This window comes from Erinaceus europaeus, chromosome 8 (assembly GCF_950295315.1).
Source record: "Erinaceus europaeus chromosome 8, mEriEur2.1, whole genome shotgun sequence".
NCBI lineage: Eukaryota > Metazoa > Chordata > Mammalia > Eulipotyphla > Erinaceidae > Erinaceus > Erinaceus europaeus.
In genome coordinates, this window is record NC_080169.1 from 100,442,915 (window position 1) to 100,467,959 (window position 25,045).

At 40.3% G+C, this 25,045-nt stretch overlaps 1 protein-coding gene across 5 annotated transcripts in view; it reads left to right on the forward strand.

Annotated features, from left to right (window-relative positions):
- NRF1 (nuclear respiratory factor 1) overlaps positions 1 to 25,045 on the forward strand; it is a 173,627-nt gene that overhangs the window by 104,158 nt on the left and 44,424 nt on the right. For all 5 annotated transcript variants that reach the window (XM_016188608.2, XM_060196550.1, XM_060196549.1 and 2 more), the window contains 2 exons: positions 8,245 to 8,402; positions 17,896 to 18,020. In XM_016188608.2, coding sequence (XP_016044094.1) covers positions 8,245 to 8,402; positions 17,896 to 18,020 — 283 coding nt within the window. The remainder of the gene's footprint in view (positions 1 to 8,244; positions 8,403 to 17,895; positions 18,021 to 25,045) is intronic.

The window sequence follows — 25,045 nt, forward strand, 5'->3', positions numbered from 1 at the left end:
AACCCTTTCTTTCAAAGTCAAGGTAGTTATGGAATTTTTAACTTAAAGATAGCTAACCTTAACTGAGCACTGTGAACCAGTTAGTGCTCAATCATGTGAAGTATAGGTTCTGTTCTCATCTTCACTTTATAGATAAGAAAATTGTAATAATATGTAGAGATTAGGTGACTTGCCCTACTCATACGGTAGATGTTGGAGCTGGGTAGTACATTTCAAAATTATTATCTGAGCTCTGAACCATTGGCAAAGATTCAGAAAAGGGTTTAAGTCACTGTTGGCTTTTCCCTTAAGGTACCAGTGTGGTATACTCCTGAAGTTTGAGAAATAGTCAACAGCGGCCTGGGAGATGGCAGAACACCAGACTTACAAGCATGGGGTCCTGAGTTCAATCCCCGGCACTGAATATGCCAGAGTGATACTGTGGTGCTCTTTCTCTTTCACTAATAAATAAAAAAATTTAAATCTTTTCCAAAAGTCTGGTCTTTTATAAATAAGTGAGAAAAATAGGCAACAACGGTCAAAGGACAGCATCAGAGGTAAAACTAACTGAATTATCTCACTCTTGTTCTAAACCATGGAGCATTTATACTTAGAACACTACAAAGTCACTTCCATATATTCATTTCAGGAAGGGAGAGAATTGATTGTGTCCTAGCTGATGAGATAAAGAGAAACACAGTTGGTTCCTCGATAAAGAGACACACAGTTGGTTCCTCACTCAGCCAGCTTGTGTTGAGCCATCCATGCTGTCGTTAATGTGTTAAAATTGAGCTGATTTGCACAGACCTCTCAGGGAGCCCCAGTTGAGTGGTGGAGAAAGATTTTAACCTAAGGAAACTATGATCCAGGCAGTAGTGAATGCCTCTAGGAGAAAGTATTTCCCAGCTAGGAAGCCTTGGAGGGTTAGGGACAGGAATTGGCATTTTGCTTTTTAGTTTGGAAAAATAAATATCAGGACATTCATTTTTGTAAGTATACAACACACATCACAAATAGGTATGGATTAACTGGGGGAAATTCTTGTTCCCAAACACTAAAACTAGAAGACACTCTCTGAAACGTGAAATGAATAGAAAAAAAATATTGGTAGGTAGGTACATTTATCAGAGTTGGTACTCCTTTTTTTTTTTTTTTGCCTCCAGGGTTATTGCTGGGGCTTGGTGCCTGTATCACAAATCGACTGCTCCTGGAGGCTACTTTTTCCCTTTTGTTGCCCTTGTTGTTTATCGTTGTTGTTGTTAATGATGTCGTTGTTGGATAGGACAGAGAGAAATTGAGAGAGGAGGGGAAGACAGAGGGAGAAAGACAGACACCTGCAGACCTGCTTCACTGCTTTTGTGACCCCCTGCAGGTGGGGAGCCGGGACTCGAACCGGCATCCTTACACCTGTCCATGAGCTTCATGCCATGTACGCTTAACCCGATGCACTACTGCCCAGCCCACAGTTGGTACTATTTTACATGGTCAAAGCTATCAGCTATCATTTTATATTGAATTCTTCCCAGTACTATTAAGAGAAAATTTCTGTTTTCTTAAATATTTCTGTTGAGACTACATCTCTGAAACCTATTTTACTAAATAACACAAAACAAAAGTTATATATATATATATAAACAAAAGTAATCTATGCATTCAAAAGTTCTTGGAAAAGATAAGAGATTTTTAAAAATCTCAATCACATTATCTGTAATTTTCAGCATCCTGGCATCATTTTAAAGTCATCTATTGTGAGAGTGAGTAAATATTATATTTAAATAGCTTATTGGTAAATATCCAAATTCAGATACAAAAAAATTTAAGTCTTCTCACACTACTAATGAAGCAAAAGTAATGTGGAGAGGAAGCATACATAGTTTATATAGGAGAAAGTGACAACTGTTTAGATTTTATAGTATGGTTCTATTTACTTTCTGATTTCTTAGCTGCTGATATGGTTGCTAGTAAGAAATCTCTCAACCATAGACTACACTGCTTGTTTGTTTGTTTTTAACCAGAGCACTGCTCAGCTTTTGCTTATGGTGGTATGGGGGATTGAACCAAGGACTTTGGAGCCTAGGCATGACATTCTCTTTGCATAATCATGCTTCCTACCCCCATGAGAACCATAGCATTCTGTTATGTATACTTGGTTACATTTATATGAAGGACCAAGGAGGGGTCTTTTTCTTCTGGTAAAATATGCCTCCCAAGTCTCTTTGTCTTCTGTATGTGCTGAGAATATCTCATAATCTAGGTGGTTGTAAAATAAGCAGATGACAACAACAACATAATCTCTAACCTTAGGAAGGCTCAAGCCAATTAGGGATCCAGAACAGGTTACACAGACATTTTAAAATGAACCAGGAAAGATTTCAAAATAATATGAAATAAACTATATATTTGCTTTCAAAGTATGCAACTAACTTCTTGTGGTATGTTTTCAAGTACAAAAATATTTGAGAATTCTGTTGTGTGGTAAAACCACCAGTAGGTATCTATGTCAGAGAAGTTGAATTTTGAAGTAAAAGGATATTCAATTATAATATTATCTATGATTCTGTTAGAAGAAGGAAAGAAAGTACAAATAAATCAGAGACATGCATTTTAAACTGAACCATATATGGAATAGTTTTGAAGTAAGTTTTGTCTTTTGTTTTTTTGTGTTTTTTTTTTAATACCAGTGTACCTGAAATATGGGCGAGCTGAAGGAAAACATGAATAAAGGATTTATTCTTCATCCACCCACTCAGTAAACATTTTCTGAGCCCTTTGCCAGACACTTCAGATACAAGAAAGTAGCGTGCTGTGATGCTTAAGAAACACACAGGTGATAGAGCAAAACACTTGAAAGAACAACTGGAGTGAGATAATGACCTTGTGAAAGCAAGCCTAGGTGATGTAAACACCCAGGGAGGTCTTTAACCTTGGACTGTAAGGGAGTGGCGATGTCTCTGCTCCTGTAGTCTCATCTGAACTCATACTAGAAGGGTGAAACAGGAACTAGAACCTAAGGGATTGGAGATACTCTTAAGTCAGAAGAAGCGGTGCTTTCAGTGCAAAGAATTGTGAAAGCATGGGAGAGCCACAGGTGGCTTATGGTAGAGCCACCAGGTAAGAGCAGCCACAGTTTGAAGAGCCTCATTGTCACAGGTTTCTCTCAGGAAAACAGAAGCTGATGACATAGCCTCATTAAATGTCTTTCCCTCCTAGAGCTTGTGACCCTTTCTTTGAGACATGATGCCATCAGGCACTGATAACCAGACAGCAACTCCTGACAGGTGCGAAGGGAGAGCAAACACAGCTGAGGCACAGAGTCTTGAGAACAGGGAATTCCAAAGGAATGTTAACACCCAAAATAATTTGTTTCCAGCTATATTTCTAAATAGAATTCTCTTCTTCCTAAATCTTCTCAACCTTTCACTGCCATCCACAGACTGTTTATGCCATATAATTTAAAGTAGCCTCTGTATGGTAATATTCTAATACCAGTTTCACTACAAACATAATTCTAAATAAGTGTGTGTGTGTGTGTGTGTGTGTGTGTGTGTGTGTCAACTGGAATATGAGTACTGAAGAGAGGTGTATTAAGACTATGCTTAGCGCTAGGAAAAGCTAAAATAGAGGAACAAAGCTGGAAAGGTATGCCTGCTTGGCAAAAGTTAATGGGGTTGGATAGCTTCAGCTAATGTTTTCAGTAAAATCATCAACTATCTAAGAAATGGCAGCATAGCTTGCCCTCTAAATTGGCATTTGTGTGGGCCAGGAGGTGGCACAGTGAGTAGAGCACCAAACTTTTATACATGAGGTCCTGAGTTTGATCCCCAGCATTGTATATGCCAGAGTGATGCTCTGGTGTATTTCTCTTTCTCTATCTCTCTCTCTCTTTCTCTTCATAAATAAGTAAATAAATTTTTAAGATTTAAAAACAAAAAGGATTTGGCATTTGTGACATTGGTCAGCATCCATTCAGCCCATCTCAATGAGGCCCAGAAGGAAAAGAACTTCCACTGTGTGAATCACGTTGCTCAGACCCCGACCCTCTAGTTCGTATGGACCTGGCGATCCTGAAGTGTTGGTGTCTACTTCCTAAAGACCCCTTCTACCTTCCTGAGGAAAAGATAGACACAGAAAGGATGGTGACTGACTGTTTGAAAAATTGTTCTCAGGATTCAGTGACCTTCCCTGATGTGGCTGTGAACTTCACCCAAGATGAGTGGACTTTACTGGATCCCTCTCAGAGGAACCTATACAGAGATGTGATGCTGGAGAACTACATGAACCTGACCACAGTAGGCTATGATATGTTCAAGCCCAATGTGATCTCATGGTTGGAAAAAGAAGTGTCAAGGACAGTGGAGAGAGAAGTTCTCCAAGATTCTGAACTGCAACTTAAAACCAAAGACACAGCAGCCCAACAGGATGGTTTTGAGAAGAAGATACCCAGTGAGACAGAAATGATGGGTAGGAAAGATCAGTAGTCTGGGAAAACATTTGAATCATCATTCATCCCATTCTTCAGTGGGGGAAGCATCCACACTGGGTGGAAAGTCTGATTGTGAGCAACGTGGAAAAGATTTGAGTGAGCTTGCATGCTGTAAGACACAAAGGAGCACTCAAAATGGAGGGGACACTTACAAGAATCATCCGTATGGGAGCAGTTTCCTTACTCTGCAGGAGAAATCCTCCATTGGACAAAACCTTCCTTTAGTCAACTCAGTGGGCATGTCAGAGTCGTGCTGCATAGAAGCCTTTCTCTGTGAGCAAAGTGGAAAATCCTTTAGAAGATCATCATGCCTTCATGTTTAGAATCAAAGTCACACCAATATAAACCTGTACAGATAAAAGAAGCCCTGGAAAGCCTGCACTCCATCCTCAAACCTTACTGCACATATAAGAGCCTGTGCTGGATAGACTCTTTTGGGGAGGCCTCTTTGGAGGGAATCCAGGGATCACTCCTAGTACCTGTTACATGCAGGATGTACACTACCACTGAGCTACAGCCCAGACTGGAGAGAAGAAGCCTCTTAAACGTGAGAAAAACCTTTGCTTCCTTCTCAGAACTTACTGTTCATTTTCCAACTCACACCGGAGAGAGAGCACTCCTAACTATGACAAGTGTAGGAAAACCTTTCCTGTATCTTCACATCTTTGTAAACATTTTATAAAACCTCATACTTGATATTTAAATGCAAGGAAAGTAGGAAGGCCTTCCACTTTCCTACTTCTGTTTTCCTTCCTGCCTCTTGTTTTCCTGCTCCCTTTCACCATCTTGAAATAGCACAGCCTGGAGGAAAATGACAAAGCCCTTCAGTAGTGCCTAGTCACTGCTAAGCCATGAGACGACCACACTGGATACATGCCCCACAAAAGCTAGGGATGTGTGGAGGTCAATGGGAATTCCTCAGAACCCAGCCTGTAAGGAGTGACTGTGAAGCCACCTACTTTCTCAGTGAAATACATAGTCCTAAAATAACGGGACTCCTTACATCAGAGAGAAATCCCGCCGATGTAAGCTCTGTGAGAAAACTGTAATTGTGCTTCAGACTCTCTGTGTACTGGTGCTCTCCCTGTAGATAAAAGCTGCTAGAATGTTCCTATTCTACTATGCACCTGATCTAGGTTCAAACCCACCCCTAGCCTTCACAGCCATGGGGGAAACTTCAGTGCTGTTGTGTCTTTTCCTCTCTCCCTCTGTCTGTCTGTCCCTCTTTCTGTCTGTAAAAGTTGAACCAGAGAAGTGAAGCTCTGCTGACCACCCAAAGGGGCAAAAAAAAAAAAAAAAAAAAAGTTATGGAAATGTAAGAGAGAGATGCCTTTGGTTGCAGTGATGCTCATTAGGGGGAAAATGAGGGCAAAGAGATAATACCTTCTTGATGAGCAAGAGTTTTGTGAAATTCTGGTGGACACTCTGGCAGCTATAAGGGGGGGGTATCCATGTCTTTTTATCTTTTGTTTATTTATTTAGTTTGTTGTTATGACTGTTCAGCCCTGGCTTGTGGTTGTGCCATGGATTGAACCTGGGACCTTTGGTGCATCAGGCAAGAAAGTCTGTTGGTGCTGTCTCCCTGGCCCCCGCCCTGCCTTTAAGTGATGCCCCTTGAAGGTTTATCGACACACCCCACTGCTGTAGGAACTTAGGGTCACCACTAAGGTACTTCTAGAAATGTCTCATTCTCTTTATTATCATTATTATCTATGTTATTATCTATCTACTATCTATTTGATAGAGATAGCCAGAAATTGAGAGGAGTGGCGACAGAGAGACACCTGCAAACCTGCTTCATCACTCACAAAGCTTCCCCCCTGCAGGTGGGGCCCGGAGGCTCAAACCTGGATCCTTGTGCACTGTTATTATGTGCGCTCAACCAGGTGTGCCACCACCTAGCCCCTGAAATGTCTCATTTTCTGTGAGGCTTTTCAACAGACATTCTGAGGAGTACTATTATAATCTAAGTATGCTCATATAACCAAAGCAGGAAGTATTGAAATACTGCCTCTCCTAGAGGACGCGGTGCTCTCACTGAGAACACAGTAACATGCAGGCACAGGTTACTGGACCTCAGTAATGTGAAACAGAAACAGCCGTCACTCTAGTAAGTAATGTCCTGAGCCTCGACAGTCCACACTTTCAGATGTCTTACCTAGAAGTTGCTTCTACTCCTGGTGCTTTTGGTTTTTGAGGGAAAGTAATCAATCAGTGTTAATTAAGCAAAGTGGGCTAGATCAGTTTGAGACACATATCCAGAACAGGGAGGTCTTAAGTGAAAAGTATTGTACTGAAGCCAGCAGCTCTCAACCAGGGCTGGCACCACATGTGTTTTTTGTGATCTCTGGAGATACATGTGACTGTCGTGACTGGGGCTGTTAGTATCGGGCTACGAATATGTAGGAGTCAGGGATACTGCTTAGCATTTAGCAATGCACAAGAAATTCCCCTAACAAGGAATTGTCTAGTCCAAAATGTTCACAGCATCCTGGGTGAAATCTCTGTTCTAGATCTACCAATGCTAAAGTCTAATAGACTCTATCACCAGATAGTATACTTTTGATTTTGCTGCTTCTCCATTTTTCCCCACTCAAAGAAAAATTATTTTTGCTACATTGAAAAAAGTGCTGAGTTTGGCAGTTTTCATCAAAAACAAATATATAAGGGGCCTAGCAAGTAGTACTGAACTGAGAAGCATGGAGTCCCACATTCAAGCCCTAGTATTCCATCTGTCAGAGTAATGCTCTGGTGTTTTCTCTCTGTTGCATTAATAATTTTCAAAGTATATAATATCTTTGATATATGTGTATATGACTCAAATTATTATATAGTACCATATATATTAAATCATTATATATAAACTTAGATCTGTAATTCCACTTTTAGGAACTTTCCTTATGAACACTATACAGAGTAATATATAAGATTATTTATCATAGTGCTATTTGTAATAGGAAAAAGGCCAGACACTATTTCAATGCCTATTTAAAGATGGTTTGCTAAATAAACCATGGTGTATCTATGTAATGCAGTGCTGTACAATCATTATTCTAGATCATGAATGAATTAAGAAATGTGTTCACTCCATAATAGAATTACTTCAGAAATACTTGTAATAAAATTATTTCAGTATTACTTGGGGAGGGGGTGCAAAGAGATATTATAGAGTATGATGGCATGCTCATTTTTAAAAGGACTGGGGTAGAAAGGAGTATACGAGTATGTGTGCTAGTATGCTTGCATTTAGATAGAATAATATCACCGCAAAAATAGACAAAATATGGCACTAGCAGTCTTTTGGCAGAAGGTCTAGAGGCTGCCATTGTTTGGGTACAGCTTGAATTCTTTTAGGATTATATTTAGTTTTAATTTAGGTTTTGAATAGATAATAAGTCAATGTGACTCAAATGTTTCAAATATACAAAAAAAATAGGCAGTGATGTCTTGCTTTTTGTCTCCTGTCCAACCCACTTCAACAACTCCTCCCTCAACATGCTTTCTGAAAAACATATATTTCCAGTACTTTCTTTAGAGTGTACTTCTAAAATTTCTTTACACAAATGTAAACAAATATCAGTATATATCCTAATAGCCCCTTTTGTGCAATAGCACACTGAAAATACGTGCACTGTGGATTGTGTTGTTAGAGGTCTATACATCAGTGATTGAGCACAAGGCAGTCTATTAGAAAAGTCACTTTAAAACTTTGTATTCCATTTGATTCTTTACTATTGTGTTCTTTGTTTTTTTGTTTGTTTGTCTGTTTGTTTTTGCTTCAGGTTGAACAAAACTGGGCCACGTTACAGGGAGGTGAAATGACGATCCAGACGACGCAAGCTTCCGAGGCCACCCAGGCGGTGGCATCGTTGGCAGAGGCTGCAGTGGCAGCTTCTCAGGAGATGCAGCAGGGAGCTACAGTCACCATGGCACTCAACAGGTGGAGGCAGGGGTGGGGGAATAAATGAGGATGGTGACTCTGTCCCTACCTGTGGGTTGTAAAGAGAAATGTATCTGTCTGTCACAATTGAATTTGGCACTTACAACTGTTAAGTTGTGGGCTGACTCCTGATCACTCAGCCTCCCCCATATTCCCATTCTTACCCCAAATCACCTCCAGCAACCATTTAACTATTTTTAAAAAAATTATTTTTATTCCTCTGATTTTATCTTATTCTGTGCCTGTGAGCAGATCAAAAAGCAACAATATTTAAGTACTTGGTGCTGTTTCATTTTGGTTTTAATGCAGTGCCAGGGGTTGAGCCCAGGGCCTCACACTTGTATGTTGCCATTGAGCTATCTCACTGACCTGGGTTTTTTTTTTTTTTTTTTTTGGGAGAGTGAGAGACACCAAAGACAAACTGGGAGGAATTCAGGGTGCTAGGAATCAAACTCAGGGCCTTATGCATGGAAAGCAGGTGCTCTGCCCACTGAACTACCTCAGAGGCCAAGAACTTTGTGTTTTTATTTACTTATTTTTTTAATTTAATTTTTAAATTTTTCTAGGGTGTTAAGAAAAATTATTAGAGAATGTGTTACTGGTAAGATTATTTAGGAAGTACAGGTATTTGTGAAAAGAGCAAAAAAGTAGATGTTTTTAAATAGACAGTGCATATGACAATTCCAGGGACTTCGAGAATAATTTCCCTTTTACTCTTCAAATGGAAGATGCCTATTATTTTAATAAATAATTTTATTATTTTATTTTGTTGTTGTTTGGGGTGCCAGGGATGGAACCTAGGACCTCCTGTAGGTTTGCATTCCCCCACCCCCAGAGAAGCTGCTTTTTGTCAGAGGTATTAAGTAGGTTGAGAACTGGTTTTTCTGACTTTCCAGGAAAGTTTTGTTTGCTTTGTTCATCAATATCGTTGCAATAAAATGTTTTCAGTTACTGGGGGAAAAAAATGATTGAATTTTTTTTTCTTTTTTTTCTTTTTCTCCTTTGAATATGTTTAGGAAGGGGCTTCAGAATGAGAGACTCCAATGAGAAAGAGTTTCGAAAACTGAATTAAATTTCTCCCTGCTTGGTCCTTCTTACTGGTTGGTGCTGAAAAGGATCATCACTGTATCCGTCTTCATTTCCAGAGGCGATTTTAGTTATAGTGCACCCAGACATTTCAACTAAATGCTTAAGGGTGTAGATCTTATAGTTAGACTTGAATCCTGGCTCTGGATTTTACTAGCTATCTGTATGATGTTGGGAGATTAATTTGAGCCTAGCACCCAGGCTCTCTCTTATTCTCTAGGTAAGAGAAACTAAGTAAGTCAAGGTGTGTGCCACTAGATCAGTCCTGGCGTGTAGTGAGGCTACTGTTCTCACTGTGCATAGCAGCTGTTAGTCTTAGTTTGTCATTGGACCAGTCTCATGTCCCAGCATCCTGGGTAAGCTTAAATTTAAAGTGCTCTAAAACATATACTATCTGTCCTCAAAGACATCACACTGATGTTGGGGAGATTAAAGTAAAACACCTAGCAAACATAGTATTATTTAGAGTGCAGTCCACTATTAAATTGTGTACCCGCACTGTGGACATTGTAAAAATTCAAAAGGGGATCGCCTTCTCCAAAAAAAAAAAAAAAATCTGTCAAGTTTAGTTATGATAGGGCCAGGGAGATGGCTCAGTGGTAGAGCACAGGACTTGTGAGCCTGAAGCCCTATGTTTGATCCCAACACTGGGTGTGCCAGGGCTGAGCTGTGCACTGGCCTCTCTCCTATAAACAAATAAATTTATTGGTTTATTATAGATACTCTAAAGCCATGATAATCTATGTACAGATGACTTCCCTGAGGTCTCTAGCACAGTAACTGAGAAAAAGGTTCTCAGCCCACACTGTTCCAGGTTTGAGCACTAGCTTTGACACTTCTCGCCGTCTGAGCTTGAGATATTTAACTTCTGTGGCTTAGTCCCATCAACCTTATAATGAAGATGATTGATTTTCATCATACAGAATTGAAACTTCAATAGCATAATGGATACAATTCTCTCATCAAAAGTGTACAATCCATAGCTAACAGTTCAGGAATTTGTCATTTAACTTGAATTTTTAAGATTTGCCTAATCAGAACTGATTATAGTTAGAAGAGACTAGCAATAAGAGATGGGTTAGGAAGAAGCAGTACAGTATTTAGGTGTGATTTGTTGCAGGCTTGGAAACTAAAGTAGTAAGAATGGAAATAAAGGGGGCAGGGTGGGGGGGAGCAGGTGGTGGCGCACCTGGTTAAGTGCATGTGACAGTGCCCAAGGACCCACGTACAAGCTCCTGGTCCCCACCAGCAGGGGGAAAGCTTCACGAGTGGTGAAGTAGGGCTGCAGTTGTGTCTCCCTCTACCTCACTGTTCCTTCTCAATTCCTCTCTTTTTCTACCCAATAATAAATAAATAAAAATCTAAAGGGGGGACAGGTGGTAGTGCACCTGGTTGAGCACACGCTACAGTGTACAAGGACCTGGGTTTAAGCCCCCCAGTCCCATCTGCAGGAGGAATGCTTTGCAAATAGTGAAGCAGCGTTGCAGGTGTCTCTGTCTCTCTCCTTCTCTACCATCCCCTTCCCTCTTGATAGAAATTGCTGGCTGTCTGTATCCAATAAAGATTTTAAAAAAGAAGAATAGAGAGAAACTGATTTTGAAGGAAGTATAGCCACAACTTAGTGACTAATTAGCTGTAAAAATGAAACACATACGCACGTTGCGCGCGCACGCACGCACACACACACTCGCGCGCATGCGCGCGTATAGCTTCCCGAGTTACCCAGTGAGTGCTTGAGTCATCTGGGATTGAAACACTTTTCGTTTTTTTAATGTTTTTAAAATTTATTTATTAACGAGAAAGATTATTTATTAACGAGAAGGAGAGAGAGAAAGAACCGGACATGACTCTGGTACATGTGCTGCTGGGGATTGAACTCGGGACCTCATACCTGAGAGTCCAGTGCTTTATCCACTGTGCCACTCCCGGACTACTGAAACACTTTTCTCATTCCATCCAGTCACATAACTTTTCAGTAGCATCGAACTTTTATGGCCCTTGAGAGAGTGTGCCCCAATACACTTCCTGAAAGCGCTGGCCAGAGCGTTAAGCTGTCCTTTTGGCCCAGTGACTGCCTCATTATATTTTGGGCCCTAACAGGCCCTTAAAGATCAGCAGAATTTGATTTCATTGAGACTTCCAACCAGTACCTTGGATATTCCAGTGAAGTGTGAGTGTCCTGGGAACCATGTAGATAGTGGAAAATATGAGGCACATTCTGGCTCCCTTTAGTGTAAGAACCCAGGCTAATTTCCAAAGGCAAGGAGGGTAATAGTTTCCCCTGAGGGCTTGTTAACAAACTCAGATGCAGCTGGGGTGGCTCTAGTGTTTACTCCAAAGGACTGAGAATGTGCTTCATTGTGGCATGTAGGAGGAGGAAAGAGATGTTGAAATCTGCTTGCAATCAGGTAGTGATTGCAGATGAGTGCTGGGGGAAGGGGTGTTGCAGCCTCTAACTGGAGGTAATGAACGCATACCTGGCAGTGAATTATAGACTGTAGCAGGTCACTAGCGGAACATCGGGGCTTTATGGTTCCAAAAGAAGTAGCCCACTGTCTCATGTCAAGAGAGTTGGACCTAGAACACAGCCCTCAGTGTCTGCTTCTCTGTGCAGTGAGCTGTGCACTGAGACATGCTCCTAGCCTGGCCACAGTATTTGTTGCTGGGCATCATTCTTAGTGAAACAGTGCACTGAGAAATATAGTCTTTGTTCCTATAGTAACAAAGTGATTTCATAGAACTTGCCCTCCTCCTCCCAGCCTGTCTCTGTTTAAGGGGCACATGGCACCAGAATAGTTCTGGTCATCATCACCTGCTCCTCTCAGCACTGTAAACAACAGGTGTGGACGTACAGTGAGAAGGGAAAGGTGAGCTGCTTAGACTGTCAGGGGGCAGGGAGGCTTAGCCGGAGAGCACAAGCCTTGCATGCCTGAGGCCCTGGGTTTGATCCACAGTACTGCATGCAAGCAAAATAGCCAAAAGTGAATAAAACCATCATAAATGATTGAGTGGTATCCCGCACTCTGCTCTTTCTCTCCCTCTATCCCTCTCTCGCACTCTATCTCTCTCTCCTTTCAAAAATGAAGGCTGAGGGCTCCTTCATTTATTGGGGGTTCTTGGAGTAGATATAGAACAGACCTGTTTATCATCCACTATATTGGTAAAGAGTTTGGTTAGCAAGTCAGAACAAGGGCCCCTGGACTTTAAACTTCACGATCTTTAGCCCATGCGAGTTTTATAACAACCCAGAAACATAGGAATTGTCATTAAAATTTGGAAACTAGTTGGATTTTAATTTTCAAAATAAGTAATATATCTGTGTTTTTAGGAAGGAGGTAAGAAGAGGTTCAAAATAAACAAAGGAAGAACAAGCTATCACAGCTTTAAAAAAAAAGTTACTCAGCTATCATCTTCTTCTAGCGTTTGCCCTTCTTCCGTAGCCAGTCAACAGCGTCAGGTTGAGCCTGATGTAAAGTTTCGAGACCTATCATAAACAACTGGGAAAGAAACGGACCAAAGTCATTTGTTTGTTGTGATACAGTGATTAATTTGAAATCTAAGAATTTGTTGTTGTAGTTAAGATGGTGAAACTTGGGAGTCGGGTGGTAGCGCAGCGGCTTAAGCACATGTGGCGCAAAACATAAGGACCTGCATAAGGATCCCGGTTCGGGCCCCTGGCTCCCCACCTGCAGGGGAGTCGCTTCACAGGCGGTGAAGCAGGTCTGCAGGTGTCTCTCTCTCCTCTTTCTGTCTTCCCCTCCTCTCTCCATTTCTCTGTCCTATCCAACGACAACATCAATAACAGCAACAATAATAAATAGAACAGTAAAAAAAGCAACAATGGCAACAAAAGAGAAAATAAATATTAAAAAAAAAAAGATGGTGAAGCTTTATAGTCCTGCTTAAACTAGTCTTGTTGCAAAAGCAGTCCTTCTCTACACTCAGTACAAGCCTTGCATACAGACATACATAATCCATGTAGACTGGATCTACATTTGCCTAGCAGAAATTTGCAGTGTGTTGCTGACACCAGGATACCTTCTGTGTGTCTACTGTGTATAGTGCTGACTCTGCTATGGGGGATCATATGCATAAATTGACTTTTAATTTTGCTTATTTTTTTATTGTTGTAGTTATTGTTGTTATTGATGTCGTCATTGTTGGATAGGACAGAGAGAAATAGAGAGAGAAGGGGAAGACAGGGAGGGGGAGAGAAAGATAGACACCTGCAGACCTGCTTCACCGCCTGTGAATCGATCCTCCTTGAAGTGGGGAGCTGGGGGCTCGAACCGGGATCCTTATGTCGGTCCTTGCGCTTAGTGCCATGTGCACTTAACCCATTGCACTACCGCCCAACTCCCCATTTTGCTTATTTTAATATAAAGACACTGTTGGCTCAAATCAATTATATAAGTATATCATGCCTTTCAGATAGGGGTTGGTATTTATTTGTCCAGCAAATGGCACAGACAGCCTAGATTAGAAACCGCCCTCCCCACCTCTTGAAATGAATGGAGGGCAGGACTAACAGCATCAACCTTGCACCCTCGTCCCTTGTAGCCCAGGTTGCTTTGAGGTGTTGGAGTCCTCGAGCTTTTCTTCCACTGGAACATATTTTAAAAAGCTGTTAAAGAAAATGATTTTAAATACTTAGAGCTTTGGAGACAAATAAAACGGAAGTGACTCGTGCACCCATGTAGGCAGAGTGCACCGATATGACAGAACACCACCCCTGTGGTCACGGACCTCAGGTGGATAATTGTAAAGCTGCACATTCAAAGCTGTTGGCAGTAAGAGGTCACTGAGGTACCTTGAGGACAAAGGTTCTCTATCAGCTTTCTTCTTCAAAATGCCACAGCTGTGAGTACGGGAGACAGCATAATGGCTATGCAAAGAGACTCTCCAGTCTGAGAATCCAACATCTCAGGACCAGTCCCCACCCAACATGAGCCAAAGCTGAGCAGTGCTCTGGTAAAATAAATAAATAAATAAATAAATATCATATATACTATACCACTGGGAGAAATAGTTCAACAGGTAGAACACAGGACTTGCAGACCTAAGGCTTTTGGTTGGATCCCTGGTGCTGCATATAACAGAGTGGTGCTCTGACTTCTCTCTTCATGTGGAATTCTATCGCATGTGAATTAAACCACAGCTGCAACTTTTTTTCCTCTAATAAACATTTAAGAAGCATGTTAAAAATTAAAACCCCAGTTCAAGCCGCCTTCAGGGGGTTCGCTTCACAAGCAGTGAGGCAGGTCTGTAAGTGTCTTTCTCTCCCCTTCTCTGTCTTCCCCTCTTCTCTCCATTTCTCTCTGTCGTATCCAACAACAACAACATCGGTAGTAATAATAACTACAACAAGGGCAACAAAATGGGAAAAAATGGCCTCCAGGAGCAGTGGATTCATAGTGCAGACACTGAGCCCCAGCAATAACCCTGGAAGCAAATAAATAAATAAAATCTAGTAAAAAGTGAAGAATAATCTTACTGGTATTTTCAGATCAAGGGCCCCCCTCTTGCTTCTGGATTTATGTTACAGATACTATAAAATGAAGATTTGTATCAGATCAAGTGTTACCAGGGCCAAGGGGACTCAATGATTCTGCATAAAGACTTTCACACCCAAGAACCCCAAGGTTCCAGGTTTAATCCCTGGCACCACCATAAGTCAGAGCTGAGCAGTACTCTGCTTTTAAAAATATATATATATTGGGAGTCGGGCTATAGCGCAGTGGGTTAAGCGCAGGTGGCGCAAAGCGCAAGGACTGGCGTGAGGTTCCCGGTTCGAGGCCCCAGCTCCCCACCTGCAGGGGAGTCGCTTAACAGGCGGCGAAGCAGATCTGCAGGTGTCTGTCTTTCTCTCCCCCTCTCTGTCTTCCCCTCCTCTCTCTATTTCTCTCTGGCCTATCCAACAATAACTACAATAATGACATCAATAACTACAACAATGAAACAACAAGGGCAACAAAAGGGAATCAATAAAATAAATTTAAAAAAATTTTTTAAATTATATTTTACATGGGCCACTCTAGCTCTATGAAGCTATTAAACTTTTTGCTAAGAATCAGTTATATCCCCAAATTGTATCAGTTATCTCCCCAAATTGTTTATGAAGAATATCAACAAATTGAAAACACATAATCATGAAATGCAATGCTAAGTGGGGGGAAAAAAAGGGGGTTCTAGGATGGTACAGTATGATCTTCATCTCTTTTAAAGTTGTATTTAAGAATAGAAGTAACTAGCTTTGTGGATGTTGTTTCGACATTTTCTTCTATACTTAGTGAAAATTTTATCAGTTATACAAGTCTCATCATTGTTAGGGAAAAAAATTGGAAAATTGTATGCGAGAGAGGTAGACTGCTTCATCACTTATAGAAAGTCCTGTCTGATTTTTGTCTCTCTTGGTCTTCTGTGGTGCTGGGGACTGCACACAAGACATGTGCTGTGCCACTGAGCTCCTTGGCCCCAGGGAGTGGGGGTTGTGTATGGGGGAGGCAACAAAAACTTAATCCCAGAGACATAAAGCCTACAGAGAAAGTTGGGAAAATATCTAAAAAGACAAGTTAATAAGATAGGAGAATTTTTCTATTTAATGAGACTTTTCCCATTGACATTAGGTTTCTCTTACTGCTTCCTAGAATCCTTACAATGACCAAGGAGTCTTCCCTAGGGGAAGTTGCTTTACTGTCTGCAGACTTTCTTAGATGAAAGTGATAGTATTGAGCTTGGTAAGCATTGCATTGCCCACAGTTGTGAATATTTTTACCCTCACAAGTCCAGAGCCCCTCAGCTATGCCCACCTATAGCTTATAGTTGCAAGATTACTGCCCTGGTTACTGCCAAGCCTGCAGCTTCAGAGCAAAGCTAAACCAACTGCTTGCTGGCTCTCCAAGTGCCAAGCCAGGACCTAGTCCGCCTATTAAACTAAACGACACCATCCCCTCTGCTCTGTGCAGCTTTTATTACTCCCTCTGTCACCGTGCAACGTGGAACTTGAGGCTTTCCCAGGAGAGGTGTTAAGTCTGTTCCTGAGGTTTTTTTCTTCCATATTTTAACGTCTCTGAAGTCTGGGTGGTAGACTCTAATTATACAATCACAATGTTAGGAATTTTTCTTTTTTATTAGCACATAAGAGAGTGGTGCATTATATTTTACTCATACTCTATTAATGATTTATGGCATCATAGAACCAATATCTGTGGGTACTTATGACATGGTAAAAGCATCTAGCAAGGGAAGGAAAGAAACGGGCTACAAACAGCTATAATAATGTGTACTGGAACAAATCGGTTACTGTCTTCCTAGTCTACAGAGTGCTTTGTAATAAAGGGAGCTTTCTGTTTGTTTGTTTGTTTTGTTTTGTTTTCCTGTGTTTGGAATCAAGGAGCTTAGACTTAACATTCCTAATTTTTGAAAAAATTTTATTCTGCTTATTTTGGATAGTGATAGAGAATTTGAGGGGCATGGGGAATAGAGATAGGGGAAGAGAGACACCTGCAGCACTGCACTATTTCATTGCTTATGAAGCTTTCCCCCTACAGGTGGGAACCAGAAATTTGAACCTGGGTCCTTGCTCATGGTATCATGTATGCTTAACCAGTTGTGCCACTGCTTGGGCCCCTTACACTGATAATTTTAAGTCTTAATTTTGTGCCGGCCACATACACAGTGAGGCAAGGAAAGGGTTGCACTTTGCAGGACATTAGTCAACCATTACTTTGTATGTGAAATCATGAATGTTAACCAAATTGTTAATGATTAGTATTAATTCAATAGGTAGTCAATCCTTGGCTATAAAAAAGGTGGCTTCAGTCAGTCTACCTTGTGTTGCCATAAAGAGAAAAAGCCCTGTAATTGACAACCAAAATGACTTGCACATTGTGAACGTGGGTCAGAGCTCCCACAACATCTTGCAAGTGTTCAATTAGGTCAATAAAAATGAATGCCTCGTGGCCTGGGAGGTGGCGCAGTGATTAAGCCTTGGGCTCTCAAGCATGAGGTCCTGAGTCCAATCCCTGGCAACACATGTACCAGAGTGATGTGTGGTTCTTTCTCTCTCTCCTCCTATCCTTCTCATTAATAAAGAAATAAAAAAGAACTTAAAAAAGAAAGAAAGAAAGAAATGAATGCCTCCTGCCCTCAAATACCCTTTCCTAGGTTAAAATAAAGTCTGACATTAGCTTTAGAATTATGTAAGACTTGAATTTCTTTTGCTCTTTATTGTTAGCATTTAAAAAATGGCACTGGCTCTATTAGCTCTGGAATCGTGTGTTTGCTGGTAAACTCACTAACATGGAGTCAGTAGAGAGAGCTTAAGAGAATTGAGGGGATGGTTTGTCTTGTGCATTGCTGCACTTTTACTCGTCTGACACTGCCCCTCCTATTCATATACCCACAGTGAAGCTGCTGCCCATGCTGTCGCCACCCTGGCCGAAGCCACCTTACAAGGGGGGGGACAGATCGTCCTGTCTGGAGAAACCGCAGCAGCTGTTGGAGCACTTACTGGAGTCCAAGATGCTAATGGTAAGAGAGCATAAATATTTTATTGAATTTCCTCCCTGTTTTCCACTTAAACCTTCATGACATGCCTGACAACAAACCCATCAGTAAGAACCTGAGCTTTGATTTGAGTTTTCCTTTACTTTAAAGCAAGTGATGCCTTAAAGAAAACTCAGGGAGCCTCTGGCTCCTTTGCCCCAAAGTAGTAGGAGATGGGGTTTCCTTCGTGGTGGTGGGGGGGGGGGGAGCATCTTAAAGTCATTATTTTGCTGTGACGTGACTTGCTGAGAAATACTTTAAATTTTACTGCCAGGCAGACCTTGTCCTTTGTTCTCTCATGAGGTGTATCAGTGTCCTTTAGTGTAGTGGAGACTCGAGCAGAGGAATCACAGCAGAGTAGAATGTTCTGAGTATCTGGAGGGAGGCTCTACCAACTCACCTGTGCACCCAGGTTCTGCTTCCTGCCTCAACAAGGACTTCAGGGTTTAGCCAGTAATATGTCCTTCTTCCCTAGTTCTTTGACTTTCTAGAAATTGGTACTATCCCTACTAAAGGGTCAGAGTTCACAGAAATATGGTGGCAAAAAATTGACCACTGCAAACCCAGATCTTTGGACCCACTTTAGCAGGCTCTGGAAGTCAGTTTCCAAGATAAGTTCTTCATGGTTTTTGAAAATTCGTTGCCTTAAAATCCTTGAATGTAGATTAGATAATGTACTTCTTTTTTTATTATTATTTATTTAGGAAGAAAGCTCCTTATTGACTGAAAGTAAAGTCTCTGGCAATTTTTTAAGGGCAGGCCCCTAAGGCCTGAATAAGATATTAACTGGAAAAGAGAGAAAAGACTTGTGTCGCCCAGAGACGGGAAATGTGAAGAGCCCTTGTCACTTCTAACCATCATTTCTTTAAAAAAGCAAACAAACAAAACAAATACTACAACTATAGCCTGCTTTTTCTGTAGAGTTAGGGGCTTCCATGAACTAACCCAGTTATAGATGGAATTGATTTTAATCAGAACAGTGTAAGATTTAACCATATGTATACACAATGAAATGGGTCATAGATGGAATTAAGGAAAATCTCCTCTTCTGTTAGGAAAACCCCCCCCCCCCCATATAAGTCATCTACCTTGAGTGGAAGGTAAGATACCTGGTTATATGGCATTCTTCTGAAGTGCAATTGTTGTCATTTACTGTGGAACAGCTGAAAGTATCTCCCTATGTGGGGTTTGATAGGGGACTACTTTGTTATAGCTCCTAATGGTCATGACCTGTCTGAGCCTTAAGTTTTCAGATGGAAGAATTTAAAGGTAAGCATAAGGACCCTCTGCGTCTTCAGCCAAGTAGATGTGTCCAGCTATACATACCATCAAGTTAAATCAATCACTACCATTGTTTCCTGGAAGCTGCCTCTTTTCAATAGTATTGGGTGTTTGTGAGTCAGTTGTGTTGATTTCATGTTGTTTGCTGCATTTGTGAGGAAAGAAAATTCTAATCAATATGCTAAAAACCAGTCATTCTACAACAAGCTAAGGAAAAACACTCAGCACACAGTAGTTCATTTACAATAATCAATGTACAGTACTAACAAAATTTTCCACAAATGATGGAGCAGAACAAACCCAAGGGAATGTTCAAATGTAATGGAATGGAGTAACTTGCCTGAAGAATTTAAAACAATGATTATTGACAATGTTAAATCAATTAAGAAAAACAAAGTGAGATTTATAATTAAGGACAGAGAAATTATTAAGAAGCGTCAAAAAGGTCCAAGGATGTAGCTGAGTGCTAATGCACCTGCTTTGCATTTTGAAGCCCTTGGTTTGATTCCCTATACCACACAAGAGGAGCAAAGACAACAAACAGAAAATGAATTGTGGAGCAATGCTTTTCTCTCTCGCTCTCTGCTTTCTTTCTGTCTCTCTCTAGCTCACTGTCTTATTGGGGTGGTCTAGACCAGGAAGGTAACTTAGTAGTAGTGCACATGGGTGAGACCCTGGGCTTAATTTGGTGCTGTATTTTAAAAAGAGGTTCAAACAGATATAATGGACTGAAAATATACAACAGTTGAACTAAAGAAAACAGTTGCAGGGCTCGGGAGATAGCATCATGGTTATGCAGACAACTCGAATGGCTGAGACTCTGAGGTCCTAGGTTCATTCCCTGGCACCATCACAAGTCAGAGCTGAACAGTCCTCTAGAGAAAAAGGAAAAACAAACAAAGACAAATAGTGAGACTTCACAATGAACAAGAAGAAATAGTTGGTAAGTTAGAAAGTATGGCAGTGGAAATATCCAGACAAAACAGCAAGTAGAAGAGACTTATAAATGTGTAGTGTAAGAGGCCTATAAAATTTTATCAAGAGGATGGATATATATATATATATATATATCCCAAACAGAGAAAATAGAGCTAAAGGGGTAGAAACCCTATTTGCAGAAATAATAGGCAAGCACTCTCCTAATCTGGAAAAGAAACTAAGTATCTACATGAAGATGCTCATATTGTCCCAAACAAAATAAACCTAGATATACCTCAAGACATATTACAATTGAAGTGTTAGAAATTAAAAGTAAGAACAGAGTACTGTAAGCATCTAGGGGAAAACACATTACCTGTAAGAGAATACCTTTAAAATTCTTCATGATCTTTTCCATCACAACCATATAGCACCCAAGTGAATAGCATGTCATAATCAAAATTCTGAAAGGAAAAGATTTTTTAATATACCTTTTAAAATGTTTATGTATATGTTTATTTTATTGATAGAACAGAGAGAAATTGCGGGGAGGGGGATAGAGAGGGACAGAGAAAGAGTGACACCTGCAGCACTGCTTCACTGCTTATGAAATCTTTAACCTGGGTCCTTACATATGATAGGTAGCATATACTCAACCGGTTCTCCACTGCCTGACACCAATAGATCATCATTTAGAGAAAAAGGATAAAAATTTTATAAATAGGGAGTCAGGCGGTAGCACAGCGGGTTAGGCGCACGTGCTGCAAAGCACAAGGACCGGTGTTAGGATCCCCGTTTGAGGCCCTGGCTCCCCACTTGCAGGGGAGTCACTTCACAGGTGGTAAAGCAGGTCTGCAGGTGTCTGTCTTTTCTCTCCCCCTCTCTGTCTTCCCTTCTTCTCTCCATTTCTCTCTGTCCTATCCAACAATGACGTTATCAGTAAGTACAACAATAAGACAACAAGGACAAGAAAAGGGAATAAATAAATAAAACATTAAAAAAATTTTTTTATAAATAGGGCGGAGGGTAGATAGCATAGTGGCTATGCAAACAGACTCTCATGCCTGAGGCTCCAAAGTTCCAGGTTCAGTCCCACACACCACCATAAGCCAGAGCTGAACAGTGCTATGGTTAAAAAAAAAAAAAAATTATAAATAAGCAAAAGTTTAAGTAGCTCATCACCACTAAATTAGTTTGTGGGAACTATTAAAAGGTCTTCTATAAAATGAAAAACAATTCACTTAGAAGTAAGATACCAAAATTATACAGCACTGGAAGTAGGGAGTGGGTAAAAATATATTTCATTCAGTGAGTTTAAGACCAGCCTACCTAGTAGTTGGAAGTATAGAATCTTATATATATACCTGAGGAGGACTTTGAAATATAATCAATAGAAGAAAGACAAAGAAACCGGAGAAGTGACTCAAGCAACACAAAAGGAAGATATTTGTTAATAGTGTTAATTAATAGTATAAACTCAACAACAAAAATAAAGAGAAAATTTTTTTTTAAATCCAACTTTTTGCTACCTGTAGAAAACATATTTCAGCTTTTAAGATTAAATATAGGTTCAAAATTAAAAGTTGAGGGGGGCAGTGTGAACTGGTGAGACAGCATAATGGTTATGTAAAAATCTTTTTTTTTAATATTTGTTTATTCCCTTTTGTTGCCCTTGTTGCTTTATTGTTGTAGTTGTTATTGTTATTGATGTTGTTGTTGCTGCATAGGACAGAGAGAAATGCAGAGAGGAGGAGAGAGAGATAGACACCTGCAGACCTGCTTCACCGCCTGTGAAGCGACTCCCCTGCAGGTGGGGAGCCGGGGTTCGAACCGGGATCCTTACGCCGGTCCTTGCACTTTGTGCCACCTGCGCTTAACCCGCTGCGCTACCGCCCGACTCCCATGCAAAAATCTTTTAAGCCTGAGGCTCTGAGGTCCCTGGTTCAATCGCCAGCACCACCATAAGCCACAGTTGAGAAGATTCTGATCTTTCTCTTTGTGTGTCTTCCTCTATATTTCTCATGTAAAATAATAATAATAGTAATATGTATATAAAGTCGCAAAAGAACCCCACAAGCAAATGGTGACTTTTAAAAGGCAGGTAACAGGAAAAAGGAAAAAGAGAGAGAGAGATGGACATTATATAGCTAATTTAAGGATTTAATACAACAAGAAGACATTGTAGTAATCACTCTATATTTGCCAAATGAAGGAGCACCAGAATATACTAAGCAACTATTAATAAAACAAAAGAGTAATATCAACAGTAATAAAATAACAGTAGTCCACTTACTTACAGCTATGAGCAGATCAACTAAAAAGGGAGTAAATAAGAAGATAACAGCCTTCGATATCCAACCAGAAAAGATGAGTTTAATAAACATTTATAAAATATGTCACCCCGAAGAACTGAGTGGAACTTGTTCAAGATTACACCAAATTCTGGGGCACAAAACAAGTATCAATAAGCTTATGAAGAGTGAAATCATACCAAGTATTTCTATTACCACAGTGCTATAAAAATTAGAAGTCAACCTCAAAAAAAAAAAAAAAAGGAAAGAAAGAAAAGAAAAAGAAAACTACATAAACCTCAAATGTGGAAACTAAACAGTCAATGAGAAAGCTATCAGAATATATATTATGCAACAACAAATCCTAAGATCAAAATCAGTGGTGATACAGGCTTTCATAGAGAAACAAGGCCTACCCACTAAAGGACACATCTTGCCAGAAGTCCCTGGTCTCTGTGTGCAGGGAGCAACAATGCTGCAAGACTCTCTCTCTCCCTCTCCCTTCCTCCCTCCCTCCCTCCCTCCCTTTCCTCTCCTCTCCTATTCTTAGTCTTTAAAGAACTTAAGCAAAAGAAAAAAAACACTGGGGGGGAGATAGCGTAATAGTTCTGCAAAAAGACTTACATGCCTGAGACACCAAAGATCCCAGGTTCAATCCCCAGCACCACTATAAGCCAGAGTTGAGCAGTGCTGCTGGGAGATGGGGAAATCAAAGAATGAATACTCCAATTCTCTGTTACAAAGCCAGCCAACATCACCTAAAGTCAGCAGCAAGCTGAGCTTAGCGTTATTACCACTTCTGCTCAATTAGTATTAGAGATTGTAGCGAGTGGATTAGATAACACGAATCATTATCTGCAGGTATATGACTATCTAACCTTGAAGAGGACATTAAAAGGCTTTGAAAAACAGAGTTCAGCAAAGTGACTATTTACAAAATCAAGAGACAAAATTCCTTGCATTCCTGTATGGAAACTATGAATTAAGCTGAAAGAAGAAAGCAGTCCCAGAGCCAGACGGGTGGCTATGTGACAGAGCGACTTCATAGATGGCGGGGTGATGCTTTGGTCTCTCTTTCATTAAAAATAATAATTAAATCATGCTGACTCAGCAGTAGGGGGTCCAGCCTCACAATTGTGAGGCCCATGGCCCATTCCCTAGCATTCATTAAAGGAAAAGTACATTGAAGGAAAGATAGAAAGGATGAAAGCAGTTTAGTTAGCACTGTGTCCAAAATAATTAAATAGGAATAAACTAATCAAGGCAGTAGCTGGGGGGAAATAACTCAACTGGTAACATCACTGGACTTGCGTACTTGAGCTTCCCAGTGCAGTCCTCAGCAGTAGACCCACCTGAGTGGTGCTCTGGCCTTTCTCTCTACCTCTTATTGAATGACGCTTTTTATGTAATAACTAAAATAATTTTTTTTATTTACCAAAGTAAATGAAAGAGGTGGATGATGGAAACTGCTGTTAAACAAAATAGACGAAGATATTAAGAGACAGCTATAGTATGTCCATGGACAGAGAGAATTAATATAATAATAAAAATCTCCACTGTACCCAAAAGTGATAGACATGTAGATGGAATGTAATCCCAATCAAGATGATTTAAGCAAATAAAAAATACTAAGGGGTGGAGGGTAGATAGCATAATGCTTATGCAAACAGACTCTCATGCCTGAGGATCCTAAGTCCCAGGTTCAATCCCCCACACCACCATAAGTCAGAGCTGAACTCTGGTTAAAAAAATAATAAATAAATAAAATACTAAGGTCTACATGGAATCATAAAAGATTACAAATAGCTATGGCAGTCCATAGGAGGAAAAAGGAAAATGAAGTTATGACATTAGCCCACTTCAAACAATAAGCAGCAATAACTAAACCTCTATGACAGTGGGGTAAAAATATAAGGCCACATAATGGAGAAAATTGTGATATTGGGAAAATTGGACAGCTGCATGCAAAAGAATGGAACTGGATATTTTCTAGCCCTAAATACAAAAACAAATTTGAAATGGATTAAAGACCTCAATATAAGACCTGAAATCATAATGTATATAAAAGATAACATAGTATATGGAAAACTTAGAAATGGTATGCATGTACAAACTTTTGTATTTACTATTGAATGTAAAACATTAATTCCACAATAAAGAAATTAAAATATAAATAAATAAATAAAAGATAACATAGGCAAAAGGCCCCATTAGCATTAGAAACATCTTTAGGGGACTCCACCCCATAAGCAAGTGAAATGAACGTAAACAACTGGAAGTATATTAAATTGAAAAACTGTTGTACAGTAAAGAAAAATACCAACATAATGAAAGAACAGCTTAATGAATGCAAGACTTTAAATTTACATGTCATACATTTGATAAGAGAATCAATATACAAGATATATATAGGGAGTTGGGTGGTAGCATAAGGATCCCAGTTTGAGCACCCGGCTCCCCACCTGCAAGGAAGTTGCTTCACAGGTGGTGAAGCAGGTCTGCAGTGTCTGTCTGTCTCTC